The sequence below is a fragment of the Ammospiza caudacuta genome, chromosome 1 (assembly GCF_027887145.1).
Source record: "Ammospiza caudacuta isolate bAmmCau1 chromosome 1, bAmmCau1.pri, whole genome shotgun sequence".
Taxonomy (NCBI): Eukaryota; Metazoa; Chordata; class Aves; order Passeriformes; family Passerellidae; genus Ammospiza; species Ammospiza caudacuta.
The window spans coordinates 57,888,764-57,906,983 of record NC_080593.1 but is presented as its reverse complement, the minus strand read 5'-3'; the positions used below and the strand labels follow the sequence as shown (position 1 = coordinate 57,906,983).

At 37.3% G+C, this 18,220-nt stretch overlaps 1 protein-coding gene across 1 annotated transcript in view; it reads right to left on the bottom strand.

Moving 5' to 3' along the window:
* The window catches only part of SLC12A7 (solute carrier family 12 member 7), a 79,447-nt gene that overhangs the window by 12,039 nt on the left and 49,188 nt on the right, over positions 1–18,220 (bottom strand). Inside the window, exons 15-21 of the mRNA XM_058808826.1 lie at positions 17,196–17,315; positions 15,447–15,551; positions 13,231–13,399; positions 10,435–10,630; positions 5,343–5,512; positions 5,064–5,195; positions 2,795–2,902 (exon numbers count right to left, since the gene is read on the bottom strand). Coding sequence (XP_058664809.1) covers positions 2,795–2,902; positions 5,064–5,195; positions 5,343–5,512; positions 10,435–10,630; positions 13,231–13,399; positions 15,447–15,551; positions 17,196–17,315 — 1,000 coding nt within the window. The remainder of the gene's footprint in view (positions 1–2,794; positions 2,903–5,063; positions 5,196–5,342; positions 5,513–10,434; positions 10,631–13,230; positions 13,400–15,446; positions 15,552–17,195; positions 17,316–18,220) is intronic.

The following is an 18,220-nucleotide window of genomic DNA, read 5'->3' as shown; positions in this document are numbered from 1 at the left end:
CCTCTCCATCCTCCTACCCCAATTGGCCCCAGACACTCGATATAATCCCCTCATTCTGCCCCTGAGGATTCCCTATTGGTTAGCTGTTTGTATCCACCTCCTGACTTGCATCCAAACAAAACCCCTGGCACAACAGAGGTAGAGGCTTTTTGTCCTGCTCTTTTCATCTGGAATAAACTGTTCCTTGTGGAACCTCAAGATGCAAATACTTTTCCTTTCTCCTCTGCCTGGTCCCTGTCGTGGCTTCTGTCTGGCATCTTAGAGCAAGTGGCTCTAAAGGTTCTGCCTCTGGTAAATCCCCATACCGAGGCAGTTCCCCACTCCTGGCATTGCGCTGGAGTTCTAAGAGTTAGTCTGGGTTCTGGTGGTCACTTCAATATATCACATTTTCTTATGAAAATACAAAAGAACAAGGTAGATTTAGATATTCTAATCAGAAACAATCAGTGGATATGACTTTTTTATTTTTGGACAAGGCAGTAAGTACTAGAGGTTCCTGGAATTACCAAGGGTCAAGGGTTTTACTTCAGACCCTGAAATAAATTCAGTGGTGTTTTGAATATTCAGATTTCACCTCGCCTGATAAGAAGGAAGAAACTGATGCTATAATGGTGATGGTAAAGTTCAGATAAAAGTGAGTAATAAAGCAAGAAAATTATATGGAGGGAATAGAAAGAAATAAAAACTTTCAAACAAACAATATTCTGAAGTATAGTCCAGATTCCTTCCCACCAGCTCAGAGCTGAGAAGAAATTCTTTTATCTCTCTGCAATTTATGTGCTATAGAATACAGAGCAATAGCTTCCACTAATCATGTGGAAGTTAAATCCTTCAAAATCTACAACAGATAAACTACTCAAACTCCACTAGAAAAATACTACTATTCAGAAAAGAAACAATAAGGCTGAATAAGTTGTACAGAAAAGTTTGGGGTTTTTACTAGAAGGATGTTAGGCAGGCTCAGTTTGAAAGAAAATGACATTTTACAGCAATAAACTGTAACAATAGCAGGCATCTTTAGGAACCTTTAAAAATCATGGAAAAAATGGAAAAAATAATAGAGAGAAGAGGACAAACAAAAGGAAAAAACCATAAAAACCCCAAACTGCTTGGACTTGTATGGTTAAGACCACAAAAGACAAGCCATAAGAAAAAAAATCTAGCTGTTATACAATTGAGCAATTAAAGACAGTAGAGTTCTCTTGTTTGCCATGGGATGGAAATCATTTATGTGATGGCAAAGCTAGAGCATTCACTATCTTCTACATCACTAAAAAGTCTTGATAATACTGAAGAGTTAGCAGAATAGATGAGGGGGTAGAAGCACAAACCAAAAGGAAATTACTTGTAAGTTACAAATATTCATAAATTTACAGCTGAATGAAGCTTGTTGCTACAATATGCAAAATAGTAAGGATAGGGGAGCAGCAAACCCAGCATTTCCATCTTCATATTAGAAGATTATAGTTTGTTGGGCTAATTTTGATTCTAAAAAAAAAGGGAGTTGATTCATAAAACATGCAAAATAATGCAGAAACTAAAACATAGTGTGATTTGAACAAATGTCTATTATATTGTGTAATGTGGTGTATTTGTAAGTCATATGATGAGTGGCTGAAGGACGTAGTGTTCTCTAGAATGGAGAAAAGGAGGCTCAGGAAGGACTTTCTCACTCTCTTAAACTACATGGAAGACAGTTGTAGTGAGGTGGGGATTGGTCTCTTTTCCCCAGTGTCGGGAGTTTAGTTCAAGCATGGCTTAAAGAAAAAGGCCATGAAGCCATGCAATTGAGAGAAAAGTAAAAGGTAGTTGCAAAGCAGTTCCAAAAGCAGTTCCCAGCCTGACTTCTATAAACAATTAGACTCTCTCAGGCATCATTGTATAAACAATAAGGTTCTCAGGCAGTCTTCCCATAACAAGTGAAACACCCTCTCTGGGAAAAGATGGCACCCTGGGAACAGATATGGAAGTTTTGGGAACTGTTCATATCACAGTGGGAACACTGGTTTTGTTTTGTGTAAACAATTGTCAGTATTGTAAAACAAAAGGAGTGGTTAGAGTTTTCTCTGTTAGCCTATCATATACCAGGATTTTGGAATATGCATGAAGTTAATTAACACTGTTATTTAAAGTGACTGATCAATCAATAAATTGGAGTTCGATGCATTATAGGATGGTCATTCTCCCCTCACTTCAACACCCCAGTAACAAGTGACAAGAGGAAATAGCCTTAAGTAGTACCAGAGGATGTTTACACTGGACATTAGGGAAAATTTCTTCATGGATAGGATTATCAAACATTTGAATGGGCTGTCCAGGGAGGTGGCTGAAGTTGAGTCCCTGGAGGTATTTAAACAACAGGGACATGATTTAGTGGTGGATTTGGCGGCATTAGGTTAGTGGTCAGACTTGACGTAAAGGTCTTTTTCAATGTAAATGATTCTATGATCCTAAGACCAAATCACAATCAAAGACAATCAGTCCAGTTGCATAATCATGAATCTTAGCTACTGATGTCAAGTTTGGGAAGGCTTTTAATGTATTCCACACTGATGTTCAAATGTTTTGCTAATTGACACTTGTACTCAACAAAAACAGGAAAAATCTTAAAATCTCTTTAAATAATTTTTTTCTTTCCCCCACATAACTTTAACCTTGCAAGTAAAACTGGTTGTAGAGAAACACAATGCAGTTATGAAAGTTTTTGACTAGCTAGAAACTGATAAGAAGCTACAGCCATTAGATTGTACTTTGAGATTTTTCACAGAACATCCTGTCAAGTTGAAGATCCTACCTCCCTTTCTCTTTCATTCTTTGATAGCTGCATCTGTTTTAGCATCTGAGATCGCTGTTCCATCATAAGTGTCTTCTCATATGTGAACGCAGAAATATCATTTTCAAACTACAAAAGAAATTGGAATTAGTAACACCAGAAGAAAAGTGCTACTTACAAGGACAACATTAGATAATGTACCTCTCATACCTGTATTCATTTGGTGGATGTATTCATTAGAGTAATCCTAAGCATATAATTGATCAATCACTTCTGTCCTCATTCTTAAAACTTACTATTCAAACAGCAATTTCATACAGTGAACTATCCTACTGTAACAATATTATAGTGATTTTATCTAAATTTTAGGTACTTGGAACAGACTTTCCAGTAACTATTCTGTTCCAACTAGGCTGCAGAAGTGAGAGTTGAAAGCACTTACTTAAACTGGGTATGCATTGCTGCCACCTGAGCATGTGTGGATGCTTGTTTCTTTAAAAACTGTAACTGTTAGGCACAAATAACACATTATGCTTTGATCAGTGAGAAATGTTCAAAAACAAAGCCATTTCTTGCCATAGCAAGAAATTCTGGCATACATTCTCATATTGGCTGAAAACTAAAATACAACATAAAAATCTATACCAGTCACCTGTATTGTCACTGACTTGTAACATTTCTCTTATCCTCTGGAAGATTCTCAGAATTAAATATTACCCACAGAAGAAAAGAATAAATTGTATTTCTGTAGTGGTTTAATCCCAGCCAGCAACCAAGGCCCACGCAGACTCTAACTCAAGTGGATTTGGGAGAGAATCAGAAGGATAAAAGCTAGAGAACTCATGGGTTGAGATAAAGACTGTTAATTAGGAAAAGCAAAAATTGTGCATTCAAGCAAGAAAAACAAGGAATTAATTCACTGCTTTGCATGGGCAGGTCCCCATCATGCATAATAGTTACTTGAGAAGACAAACAGCATCACTTCCAACATACCCCCCTTCTTCCCTCTTCTCCCCAACTTATATACTGAGCATGATGTCATATGGTCTGGAATAGCCCTTTGGTCAGTTTGGGACCTGTCCCAGCTGTGTCTCCTCCCAAACTTCCCCAACTTCCTTGCTGGCTTGGCAGTACAAAAACCAGAAAAGATCTTGGTTCTGTGCAAGCTCTGCTTCACAATTACAACAACATCCCAATATTATCAATCCTGTGCTCAGCACATACCCAAAACACAGCCCCATACCAGCCGCCATGAAGAAAATTAATTCTACCCCAGCTTAAACAAGCACAACTTTCTATATTGCCTTCTGTTCAAAATTCAACCAAGGCTGAGCCATTTCATGGCATTCTATGTTCTTTCAACTGTACATGCCACAGCATTTGAGACTTTCATATTTAGTACTCTAAGCAAAGAACACTAAATTTTTTCACAAGCAGTTTCTTTTAAGTAATTGAAACAATTCTTAAAATTGTTTTCTGATTAATTAGCATGATAAACCTTTTAATAAGTTCTGGTGATTCTATAAATGAGTAGAAATAGACATTTTCAACCAGTTTACTCATTTTCATCTCACTTCAGAATGAGTAAAAGTTTTGGTTTGTTTTTATTTTTTTTTTTCCATGAGTCTTACTTTGAACATTATGCTAGTCACCTTTTAGTGCTGGAAATTACATCCTTAGTTTCCAAAAAAAGTGGGCCAAGACAAAAATAGTTTTTGTCCTTTCTCCTAAACAGTTTATGACCCATAATTTAAAAAGGAAAAAAGTTACTAAATTAATTTTGTCACTACCTTTACTTGTGAAACTGTAGGTCCTGCTTTCAGTACTGGCTGAGGCTGGAGATGCCAAGAACAACTCTCATTTGAGCCTAGGGATTCCTTATTCCAGAGAGGTATTCTTACAGCAGTTGGAGACATAGACAAGTCCATCCTGTCTCATACCATATGTCTTAGCTTATTAGATTAAGCACATTTAGCCTTCCATTTCACTGCTTGCTACAAATTCAAGCTTTTCCTTCCAAATGAACCAGCTATATGGACTAGTAGTCATAAATAAAGTAAGAATTAACACATAAAACATCTCAAACTCTACTTGACAAACCCATTAAACTCACCACCACATACAGCAGTATTGTAACATGGTAAGATAATGATGCTTAACTTCTTGTTTTTCATGAGACTACAATTTTTTAATTTCTATATTTGTGCTAATAGCTCTTTATTTGAAAAGGGCTAAACCTGTTTTCCCAAGTTTAGTCCCAGTTGCACCTTAAAAATATATAATAACAAACCATTTCAACAACTTCCACTTGAGCATTTAGTCTAAGGTGGTATAAGAACATCTGAAGATCCTTCTTCATTTGAATGCTATTATCATCCATTTGAGCAACGGTGAAGATACGCATTTTACATTTTCTCCAAACCTACCAAAAAGATACATAACAGTTTGTAATACTGTGATTGCTATTACCATGCATAATTTGAACAAGGTGAAGGAGTATTTAATTAGACATGCTTAGAACCATTTAGTGCTAGAAAATTAAATCCCAGCCATTTTCTGTTGCCCTTGCCTTGTGCTGTCGAAGGAGGAAAGGCAGCAACATCAGCATACCACCATCATGAACAATCCACCACACATCTATATTTCCTTCAGTAAAACGTTCTTGATTTGTTGGAAATAAGTCAATGTTTTTAGCCACCAAAAGTGCTTGTTGAGCTGAAGTTGTTTCTCGTACAGTATCTGTAAGGGAAAACGACATTTTATCAAGGACTCCTAGCTTTCATACACAAATTTTGCTTTTGTTTTAAATTCAAAAGATTAAACCCTCCCAGATTCTGCTGATGCAAAAGAGGAATATTCCAGGTGTCTTGGCAAAAGAGGAATATCCTGAGTGTCTTGGTTGCAGCTGGGACAAGGCTAATTGTTTCAATAGCAAAGAGGGGTGTGGCTAGGACCCAGAGGTTACTCTACACTACTTAATGCCGTTGGTGAAAGTGGGGGGAGTCTCTTTCAAAGAGAAGGGGTTCCTTCTGGTCCAATAAGCATGATGCTGATTCTCAGCTGGAGGGAGTGGTTGGGTGGCACCAGTTCTAAGACAGAGGGAGAGGTAGAGGTGGCACACCTCTAAGACAGAGGGAGATGTTGAGGGGTGATCAGATGGAGCTTCATGGTGAGCATTTTTGCATATGCATCATTGTCTCTTTTGTACACTTTTTGCTATTAACATTGTTGCTGTTTCCAGTAAATGGTTCTCAACCTGTGATCTTTACCTTTTGTGCCTCCAATTCTCCTCTCAAACCAGGCTCAGAGGAAAAGTGAGTGAGCAGCAGCATGATTTGGAGTGTGTCAATGAGAACACTAAATTAGGGAGTATGACTCCTAAACCACAACAATCTTGATTTGCTGTCTGAGGTGAGGCACAGTGGGTTGAGATAACAACAGACTGCCCAGAGCAGGTCAGAAACAAATTTGATCTAGGCATTTTTGGTTTAGGTATGGAGCCACCGGTCACAATGTTGCTTGATCTGTTCAAGCGGGAGTGGTACCTAATCCTGTATATATTCCTGTATGTGCTCCTCATGATATTTTTCAGAGTAGGAAGAGGGATCAGAAATTCTTTGCTTGATATGCTGAGGGATGTCAGTTTATGACATGGTAGCATCAAAGACAATGACGATCATTTGGGATATATATTGACTGTTGCTCTCCTACTCTTACCTCAGGCACTACCTTTGCATATTTACTAACCATACATACTCTGCAGCAGGAATGGGAGAGGATAATTTCCCCCAGCTTTTCATCCCCTTTTCCTGGCCTTTTACACCCCTTTCAGCCTGTTATATTTAGAGAATTCTGAATTCCATTTGGATGTTAAGGAAATCATATTCTTTGTGCTAAGTCTGCCAGGTCTCCTCAGTCTACACCATGTTTAGAGTGACAGAGTTTTCTTAGGAGTTTGCTCAGACATCTGTCCGAAGGGTGTATAATCATGAGTAACAAGGCAAGTGGGAGAAAATGGGCCAGATTTTGAAGGATTATTCTGCTCCAGTGGTTTGGAACTTCACTCCTGGACAACTACAGGACCATGGTAAATTAACAGAATACTTGACAGAAAAATGCTGCGGCAATTCCAAAAAATGCTGTGGGAGGTGTGAAGTTTTGCAACATGCTGGGCCTTGGCTACTATTTATCGGACACTCCACAATACTAGACAGCAGTCTCAGGGGGAAGAGGAGAAAAGCAGACTGACAGGCACTGCGGCCACTCAAACTGCAGCTGAACGAGAGGAACAACCTGTGCCAGTAGCAGTCACCCCTTTATAGAAAAAAATCAAAGACAAAATTAGTTCACTTAGTGAAGGATGAAAAGGAAGGAGAGACCTCACAACACAAGGAACAGACAGGGCCAGAGATAATCACCCAATCCCTATCTCCAGGTGAGCTGTGAGATATGCGAAAAAAATTTCAGCCACCAGTTGGGTGAGCCCCTACTGACTTAGCTGCTCTGATGCTGGGATATTGCTGCCTGTAATATGAAACTAGATGGTAGTGAAGAGATCCCTGACCTCGCATGTCAGCATTAGCAAGGGGATTGGGAAGAAAACAGAAACTCTCAGCCTCTGGAGCCAAGTCCAGCCAAGCATGAAGGAAAGGTATTTTCTCAAGGATGACCTAGTACTGCACCCATGCAGGTAGAACACCATGGAGAAAGGTATCCAGTACATGAGAGAATTAGCCGTGCTGAAGGTAATCTATAGGGATTCAAATAACAAACAGTCCTCTGTAGATCCAGATGAGGTCCATTGTACACAATCAGCATGGGAGAAATTTGTACAGCATGTGCCATCATTGTGTGCCAACTCATTGGGACTGATGTCAATGAAAGGAGAACAAACAATGCTTCAGACATATATCTGACTACAACAATATGAAGATCATCTTTTTCCCTCCCTAATGACCTATGCCTTGGCTGTCCAAGACTGCAGATAGATCAAGATCAAGAAAGTTAGAAAGGAGCTATCCCATGCTCTGTCAGTATGCAACAGTCGCATACTGGCAGAGCATGGCATAGAAAAGCATCTATAAGAAAGCAAGGTTGCACTGGAAAAGGGTGAAGCTCCAGAACACTTGGAATACATTGATTACATCAGCTTGTGGTGCAACGCAGCAGACATTTTTGAGAGAGGGGAGAAGATAACCCAAATCACCTTGGAAGCCAGTTTTGCCATAAAGCAAAGTAAGGTCAAGGGATCTGCCCATGAAACTCAGATTTTAGGAATAAAATGGCAACATGGACATCATCAGATTGCCATGGATGTGGTCAACAAAATAGCAGCTACATTCTCACCAACCAACAGGAAGGAAGCAGGGGCTTTCCTAGGCAGTGTGGGTTTTTGGAATATGCATATTCCAGAACACAGTCAAAGCAAAAGTTCTCTCTATTATATGACTCAGAAGAAGAATGATTTTAAGTGCAGTCCTGAACAACAAAAGGCTTTTGAACAAATGAAACAAAAGACTGTTCGAGCAGTAGCCCTTGGCAAGTTGGGACAGGACAAGATATGAAAAATGTACTCTATGCTGCAGCTGGGAAGATTATTTCTTCCAGGAGTTTCTGGCAAAAAAAAAACCAGTACCTGGGGAGACTCAACAATGATTCCTAGGGTTCAGGAATCTAGATGCAAAGGACCTGATGCCTGTTACACCCCTACTGAAAAAGGGCTACTGGCATTACAACTGTGTATTATAAAGAGGTTCAAGCATCTTCAGAAGTGATTAGCACCAAAGCACAGCTCCTCCTGGCATTCCAACTGCCAGTGCTGGGCTGAATGTTCAAAGGAAAAATCTCTTCCACACATCATGCCACTGTTATGTGGAGTAAATGGGTCATGCTGATCACACAGTGAGCTTGAACAGGAAACCCTGACTACACAGGCATCTTAGAAGTCATGACAAACCAAACCAAAAATAAAAATTTTGTACTAAAATCAGAGGAGGAAAAGGCGATACATGCTGAGGAGGCCCCACCATATAATCAGCTACCTGAAAAAGAAAAGTGTTATGCTGTTTTTACTGACAATTCCTCTCATATTGTAGGGATACATGGAAAATGTATGGACTCCTGTGTGGTGAGTCACAGAAACTTTTGAGGGACAATGTGGATCAAATCAGGTTGTGGAACTGAATGGCGTCCAACTGGCTTTAAGTATCACTGAACAAAATAAATGGCCAATGCTCTAGCTGTAACCGACTCATGTATGGTAGCAAATGCTCTGTGGGGATGGCTAAAACTACTGAAAAAGACCTACTGGCAGCACAGAGGTAAAGCCACCTGGGCTGCTGAATTGTGGCAAGACATTGCTGCTTGGGTAGAGAAATTGGTTGTAAAAGCATCATGCAGATGCACACATACCCAAAAGTCAGGCTATTGAAGTACATTGCAACAATGGACAGGTGCATTGGGCAGCCAAGAATGAAGTCTCTCAGGCGGCAACATAGGCTGAATTATTTTTAGCTCAGTGGGCCAATGATATCTTAGGTCACGGGAAAAGAGATGCAATATAGCAATGGGCTTGTGATGGAGAAGTGGACTTAACCATGGACAATAAGCATGGACTAGGACAGATGCACCAGTTTTGAGCTCCTGATGCAGCTTGCAACCAGCTCTCCTGCTCTGGAAAACACTTAAAACCTGCAGTCATGGACTAGATGGACTCAAGTGGACTCAAGAGACATCTTGGAGGAATGGATATCGACTGTGGAAATTATACTTGTTTATATATATATATATATATATATATATATATATATATGCACACACACATTCATATACATACATATGTGCAATGACATATATAAATATAGAAGTTGGAAGGATTAGAATCCGGGCACGATTTTATACCATATAAATGGTATAAAATATGGGGTGGATAATGTTTTGCTTCTGGCCAGGACACAGTTAAATTTTGCAACAGCCAGGAGGGGGCATGGCTAGGACCCAGAGGTTATTCTATACCACATCAGGTCATTGCCAGGGGCAGGGCTAAGGCAGTCTCTTCCAAGGAGAAGGGGTTTCTTCTGGTAGAATAAGCATGGGCCCGATTCAAAGCCAAGGAGGAATGGCTGAGTGGCACTAGTTCTGAGCCAGAGGGAGCGGTTGGAGTGGCATGGCTATGGTTGGGTCAAGCTGCATGGTGGACATTTTTGCATGAGGATCACTTTTTTTTGTATACTTTCTGTTAATAACACTCTTGCTCTTACTGTTAATTTTCTTATTTCATTGCTGTTTCCAGTAAACTGTTCTTATTTTAATCTGTGATCCTTACCTTTTGTGCCTCCAATTTTTCTCTCCAACCCAGCCCAAGTGGGATGGGGAAAGACAAAGGGGGACAGCAAGCAGCAGTGTGATTTGGAAAGTCTCAATGGGAACACTAAATTGCCAAGCAGCATTCCTAAACCATGACACTGAATTTAGTGATCAACCTGCTTAGAAGAAAAAGCAAACCTGTGGTTGAAGAGGGCTGAGAAAACCAACTCCAGATTAAATCAGATACAGATTCAATTGTCCACCAGATGTTCAGTAGCACATTTCCTCCACACAGCAAATACATTAGTCACACAGTCAAATTACACATGCAAATGAGAAAGTCAATAAACACATACCAACAAAATTTTTCCATGAGAAACGATTTTCTGCCTGCTTCCACGATTGTGGCCATGCCATCAGGACCGTGTTGTGCTTCATCCCTCCTAGACCAGCTGACTGAATCAAATAAGATATTCCATCTCTGAAGTTAGGAGATACCACAATCTGGCAAAATCCTTTAGTCTTTTCTACACCCATTAAGGCCTTAACATTCTGCAATAGGAAAATTACACATAAGGAAATACAAACCATCAACACTGATAATTAACACCAGAAGGAGTAACAGCATTAAATAATAGCAAAACTATATCAACAATGTATAACCAACATGAAGATATCACTAATTCCAAAAGAATGAACATGATTCTATGAAATCTAGAGCCCAAATTGCTACCACTCCAAAAGACACCACACAGTTTTTTCATTATTTTAATTATTCAGCCTTTTATTTCCAAAGAAGAATGAACAAGACATGAGTAAAAAACACATAGATGAAGATAAATGAAGTAACACTGCTTCAGGTAAATTCAAAACCAGTGACTGACAAAGCAGCGTATGGTTAGAATGATCAGTCATTTCTTTTGGAATTGGAAGAGTTTGGAAGTGTGATGCCAAGTACTTAAAAAGATGAGGCTGCCAAAGTTCCTTAAATACCTTTGACATTAAGAGGCTAATAATTTATCAGCTCCCAACATGGAAAAACAGATGTGCAGGAGAAAATTGGAAGAACTGTCCAAATAATGACGAGATAAACTGACCAGATTAAATATCCCACACTCCTTTAATTTCAGAATAGCTCCCCTCCTTTAAACACTGACAAACACAAAGACACGTAACAAGGTAGTTTAAAAGAGGCATTCAAACCGGTATCAAGCTTGACCAGGGAACATGAACTTTGGCAATTATTATTTTCTGATTAAATAACTTTAAAACCCCCCATCATCATCAGTGACTTGTGGGGGAGATCAACATGTTTCAGAAGGAAGAACTAGTACATAAATATTTTGTATTTTGCAAAAAAACAAAATTTGTCATAAATCATCAGGAACAGATTAAATCACAGAGTGCCAGGCACTGTCTCAGTGTAGCTTCACATCAGAAACTCTATGTAACAGAGAAAAAAGTCTTCAGAGAATTTGCTAGCAAAGATAACAAGTATGTCTGTACAAATAATATCTGTGAGGGTTTATCAGTTTAAATAGATGGGGTTTTTTTAATGACAGACAGAAGAAAATCTTTCTTTTCTACAGGTCTCCTAGAAACACTTTCTAGTTTAATTTCTCCAGAACCAATGGGGCCTTCAGATGCTGAAACTTTTACAATTCATCTTCATTTCCATTTTAAAAGCAATAGTTTCCTAAATCTTAACATCAGGTCTGACTCTCCAGAAAACCCATGGATTAAGGCACCCTTAAACTCATTCATTTTCCATCTCTCAGAAAAACAGTTAAGTTAGACTGTCTACAAATAACATTTCAAATTCTTGTGGGTAAACAGTTTCTGTTTAAAGGTTTTTTCCTGTTTTATTTCATAGGCCTAATTTTGTATTCTTCATCTTGTTTTCTACTCATACATGTTGATAGCAAAAGCTTAGTAACAACTACTTCCACAATACAGCATGGTTGGACTTTTCAGCTTGTTTCCAAGTTAATTGTTCTCTTAGAACCTTTTCATGTGATATCAAATAGGTAATCTATCTTTATACTTTCTTATTTTAAAAACCACTATGGATAGGCCTGAATAGCAAGAGGAAGAAAAAGGAAAACTGTGAGGAAATGGGCAGTTAGCTATGTTAGCTAGTCCATTACAAGATTTTAAATGCTCATCTGTTTAAGAGATGAGGTTTGAAAAAATAACATGGGTTTTTACACAGCTTTGAAGGCTATTTGGATCAAAATAGTAGGCATATCAACTGGTACTCTTTTGAGCAACACTGCAGAAATTAACCAGTATGGAAGACATAATGGCAATCAAAACCTACTTTTGGACATTTCAAAAATGTACAGGAAACATGATAGTTTCTCCAAATGTTTCCCCACTCTATAAAGATAGGAGGAGGAGAGTTTGCATAGGCAAGTAAACACAAGTACTATTTTTAAAGAAATTGAATTGAAACTAAATTTACTTGTGTTTGTAGGTATAGTTGGATATCATTTTAAATTATATAACAACTTACTATTTTTTCCTACCTAGCCCACTTTTTCTGGACATATGATATAAATAGAAAAATAAAATAAAGGATCCCAAGAAGGATCCTGTTCACAGTTTTCTGGCAAAGAGTACTCCTAATCCTGATTCTCATATGTATTTCTAGAAAGATGTAGAAAATCACATAATGAGGATGATATTATGCCAAACATTTGCATTTATTAGTTAAACATTAAATATTTTGTTAAATATATGCTGTTTTCTTTATAAGGTAATTTGTTAAAGCTTGCTGGGTTTTGGTGATTTTTTGTGGTTGTTTTGGGGGGTTTTTGGGGGGGGGTTGGTTTTTTGGGTTTATTTTTTTGAGAGGGGTGTTAAATTTTTTTTTTAATGTAATTTGATTGTAAGCCCAGGACTCTCAATATTAAAGAAAAAGCTAGGAAGTATCAGTGTTGCCTCATCCTATTAGAAAATTTTATCAAACATTTTGCTACATACACCAATCCATTCTTTTTATATAATTACTGATTGTGCTGAAAGCAAAATTAAGATGTCTTATTCAACATTTTACAACAGTCTGTTCTCATTAAATATATAAGCTATCCAGATTCAACATTTAAATACTAATGTAAATTACAAGTATTTGCAAGTTCTCTTTTACATACCTCTTCAGCTTTGTGAGTTTCTGTACATTTGTCTAAGTAGATTCCCTGAAGCACAGAACCCACAATAGTCAGTCCTTTACCAGCCTTCAACTGAGAGGTAAAAGAAAGCAATCTAGGGTGTTTGACTAACTGCTCATTATCCAAGTTTAACAAGACCAAAAGTTGTGGTCTGCCAAAAAAAGGGAAAAGAAGTTTAGTGCACACACACACATTCATTAGGAAGAACTGGAAAATTAAAATGAAGAATTAATAAAATGCAGATTAATTGCTTAATTCAATGGAAAACAGCCAACTCCTAAGTAGATAAGCCATAATTTGCAATTACAAACAACAGTTCAGGTATGGAATACATAAATCATCACAATGTCATCTTGAAAAGTTCCATTAAAGACCAGTTTCCCCTAGAAAATTATAAAATCACTCTTCCAATGTCATCTGGTGCAACCTGCTGCTTGAAATGACTAAACACTGAACATTGTTTACTGCTTCATTCAGTTAGATTTGGAAAACATCTAGAAACAAACCTCTGGGTCACCTCTTCAATGCTTAATTATTTTATCACGTTCTCTTATTCTCCAATCCTAATCTGCTGTAAGAAATCCATCTTCTTAGTAACCTTCTTTTAGGTTTTGTATGTTTAATTAGTTAGTTATAACTTTAACCTCTTCAGCCTCCTCCAAGCTGAATAGGCATAGCCCGTCAGTCCCTCCCCACAGGAGAGATGCCCCTGTGCTCCAACCATCATCTGCGGTTGTATCTACTCAAGTTTGTCATTCCTACATCATGGTACATAAACATGAAAGAAATAGTCTAAATGTATTCTAATGAGTACTAAACAAAAATAAACATCCCCCGATATATTTACTTCTCAATGTACTATTTGTCCTCCTGTCCAGCATGCCATTGCCAAGACACACTGCTGGATTACTATCTCCTGGGAACCACAGGCCCTTTTTATGAAAGCAGCTTCCCAGTCTGTACTAGGCATATTCAGGTAAGGATAGAAAGATAACTGCAAGTTATCTATTCTGGATTTTTATGATGCTCTCAAATGACCACCCCTCTACCTGTGTAGGTCCTTACAAAAGGACAGTCAACCCCTTAATCATACTAAGAGTACCCAAAGTTCAGTTTCAACTGCATACTAGATGAGGATGCACTCTGTTTCCTTTAACCAATATTCAATCTACTTACTTTTCACAAATCAACATTTTATACTTTTCCTGTATTGCTACAAATTCAAAAGACTGATGACAAGTTGGATCATACTTCCTATCTCAAAATTAGCACAGTTTAAGATGTAACAAGATTGTTCAGTTCTAGCAATTACACTGACACAACAGAAAGCTCATTTGGAACTGAAGCAGTCAAATATTTAACAGGATTGTCAATGCTACATTACATTGGTATTTCTGAGATGCCAAGTTCATCAGTCCCAGGAAAAATGGTAAAGTAATGCCATTGTACTGAAGGACAACAAAACACTGCATGTGCACGCACCTCATGATATCACTGAGCAGTGACTAGAATTAAAGTATCACATTACATTCATCAGAAGTGACAATGTGCAAACATCCTTTATTTTTAAATGTTAAGTAACTTTTAAAGTTGGCTTTGAGGAAAATTAAATTTAACAAAAATTAAATTTAAAAAAAATACATTGCAAAAATAGTAGAGGACATCTAACTCCATTACAGTAAAATGTGAGATTTTGTTTTAATGGCATCTAAGCAATTTAGAAAGTGCTACTTTTGAATGAAGCTATATAAAAAGAATACCACAAAAAAGAATTTAAACAAAAAAGGGTCCTCTGTATATTTGTACAATCTATTTCAGAGGATACATACACACACACACAAAAAAAAAGTGCTTATGGAATTGCAGTGTTTCTTCTGTAGACACAGTGAGATTCAAGGGTAACTGTTTCTTTGACACTGAAAAATCTATAATTTATCAAACATTACAATTCTTCTGCACTTTTGAAAACCCTGTCAACACTATGGATTTAAGTCAAGTTAGTTTGCCACAAAGTTGATGACCACAAGTCACATTCAGTTTCAGTACAATAGTAGTATTGCAATGACATAATTGCCATGCCCAAGTTAAAACATAATTTTAAAGGTGAATCTCACTTTACTTCACTGCTTTACCAGCAGTATTCCAATATATTTCCATATTTCAAGAATTAAGTGACTCTGAGAAACATAGGACTCTACCTCCAGTTCTTGGTGTGAGGAGGACCATCTTCAACACGAAGCAAAGCATAGCGAGCTGCATTCAGAGACAGTCCTCGGATTCCATCGCCCCATTCTTTTTCCGCTCTTCAGGATACAAAAGTGATTCAATTAACAGGGTCCCATTTATTTATACAGGTCAAGTACTTTTTCTCATGTGGGGGATAATGGATGTAAAAAATGATCACTCTCTTTTTGCATGAATGCATGAAAAAACCTTGTCTTGTAGACTTAAATCAAGATTGAAGACTAACCAAGGTGAAGCAGTTCCAGATCCCTTCAAGGTAATTTTTTCCGTATTTATAAATATTTACTATGGTCTATTTTATACTTCAGAAGCATTTTTGTAATGGTGAGAGCTACTTAAGTTGCTTTTTAGCACTAGAATGAATAAGCGAAGGATACTTAAAAGGAATTATTCTAAAGCCGCAAAATTAGTAAGTGAAACTTGACTTCACATGGATTAGTATAACATATCTTGCCCTCAACACCACCACTATAGTCTTCTCCACTTTCTTTCCTTCCCAGCTTCTCTCCCAGAAAGCCTAAAGCTCCAACCATTCTCCTGTCCATTTTCAGTCTCCCTACCTTTTCCAGTCCTTTTAATTCCAATATAGGATATTGATGATTGAAATTGGTCAGGACAATGGATTCTATAATGGCAAGGGGTCCCTATCACTTGCCCACCCTCCCTCCCTCTGATTTTCACTCATGAATTTTCTCTGAGCTAAGATACCTCTATTAAAGCATCTCCTTCAGTAAGGTAAATGTCCTGGCATGTGCCAGCATTTGAAGAAATTATATATAAATTTGGAATTATGCATAATTTTATGTATGAACATATATATAAAAAACATATACATGCATGCGGAACTGTTACCATCTGATCTGACTTCCTCACTAAAATCGGGAAATTAATTTCCTTATCATTAGACCAGTAAATAGAGGTGTTATAATCCAGAAAAGCATCTAATCTGGAAGTGGAGATATTAAAAGATGGAGGATCCACAGGGTGGAACCGTTTATACCAGCTGATCCACTTAAGAGTTGTGCTTAATCACCCATCAAAACAGTGGCCTAGCTTCAATTTCCTGCTCCAAGATATTACTATTTTCTTTCAGCATATTCTTAGAAATGGACAGCATGCTCCTTTACTGATCATAATTACCTGTAGTGTTTATATGTTATTTAGTTGGGATCTTTGCTGTTTGGTTTTTTTGGGTTTTTTTATGAACACAGCATGCCCTTTAAGACTCATAGTTGCTCAGCATGTCCTACAGGTAAGACTGTCTCTTGACAAATGCATACAGTGCAAAGTATGTTGCAATTTAAAGATTAATTCTAGAAAGTAATCAAGTCCACACACACAAAAATGTGAGTTTGAGCTTCTGCACAAGGTAATAATAATCTACAGTCTTGTAATAGCTTCTTGATATTGAAAGGTAATATTCCTGAAGTACCAAAATTACACCATCATCTCTTCTCCAGCGAGAGTTTCCCAGACTTATTTGCTCTTATTTCTGTGAGTTCTCGCTGATGAAAAGTATGTAACAGATCTTCCAGAGAAATTCAAATCGGAAAACTTACAACCCTTAACAGAGATTGGATCTTACCTTGTTTCAAAGAATACTCTGAACTTTATTACTTCAGTTGTATCTGTTTTATACAAAAGAGCTTTTTGCTGAATGGTAAAGATATTAAATATAGAATAAATAAGATATATGGTCTTACCCTCTATATTCTATGTATTTGTATATACATCCTGCGATTAGCATGGCAATCAAAGCATAGTACCAAGAGCAAATGAACATCAAGGCAAGACATAAACTCATCCCCACGAATGAAAGAGTCCTAAAAGAAACCATTTTTTTCCATTTTTTTAATAGGCATGCAAATGTTCTACAAAGTTAATTTCTTATTCAAGGTAACTTCCAGAAAGGCCTTTCACCTTCAAAGGTTATTTTTTAGCTATTATAAAATAAAAAATGCATTGTCCCAATTTTAGCTTATATGAAAAAATTGCATTCAGAACCTTTGTGTGACATAAATAATGCATCTAAATTAGCTATAACAATAGATTTACTACATTTGTAGTATACACAGTATTGAAACTTTAGTACCTCCAAGTAAACTCAGTTTCAAAACACATTATCACATACTACTGTTGATTTGAATTTAGGCTAAAAAATTCAAACAGTAAAAAACAACTTTGTTACTTCCAGCAAAAATAGTTGATTAGTTTAAATTCTATTTGACTCATCAATTCTATTCTTCACTTCCATTGTGGTCTGCCTCTTGGCCATTATCGTAAGTCAATAGAATACAGAAAACAATCTTCTAAAGGTTACGAAGAAGAATGAATGTAAGTTGAAAAAATTACAAAATAATTTCCAAACTTAAGTCTATATGCCTGATTTGCCCACATTTATCAAATTTAGATGTAAATCATCTCAAAATTGAGAGTTTTGTGTATATTTTTAGTCATATACAACTTCCCAAATTAGTTTTCATCCAATTTCCAAATTACAGCTAACTTTGACTATATTGACAGGTGTGTTGATATAGTTAACTTTGGTTGGTAGCTTTAGTTTGGTATTTTAGTGCACTGAGTTCAAATTTAAACTAAGGGAATGCTTTCTACAAGTTCTGAGGACATCAGTCTTGTAGTTTGTATAAAAAAACAACAGCTGCTCTTTCATGCCTGAATTAATCTAAAACTCTACTTTCACTCAGAAAAGAAAATGCCACCCCAATTC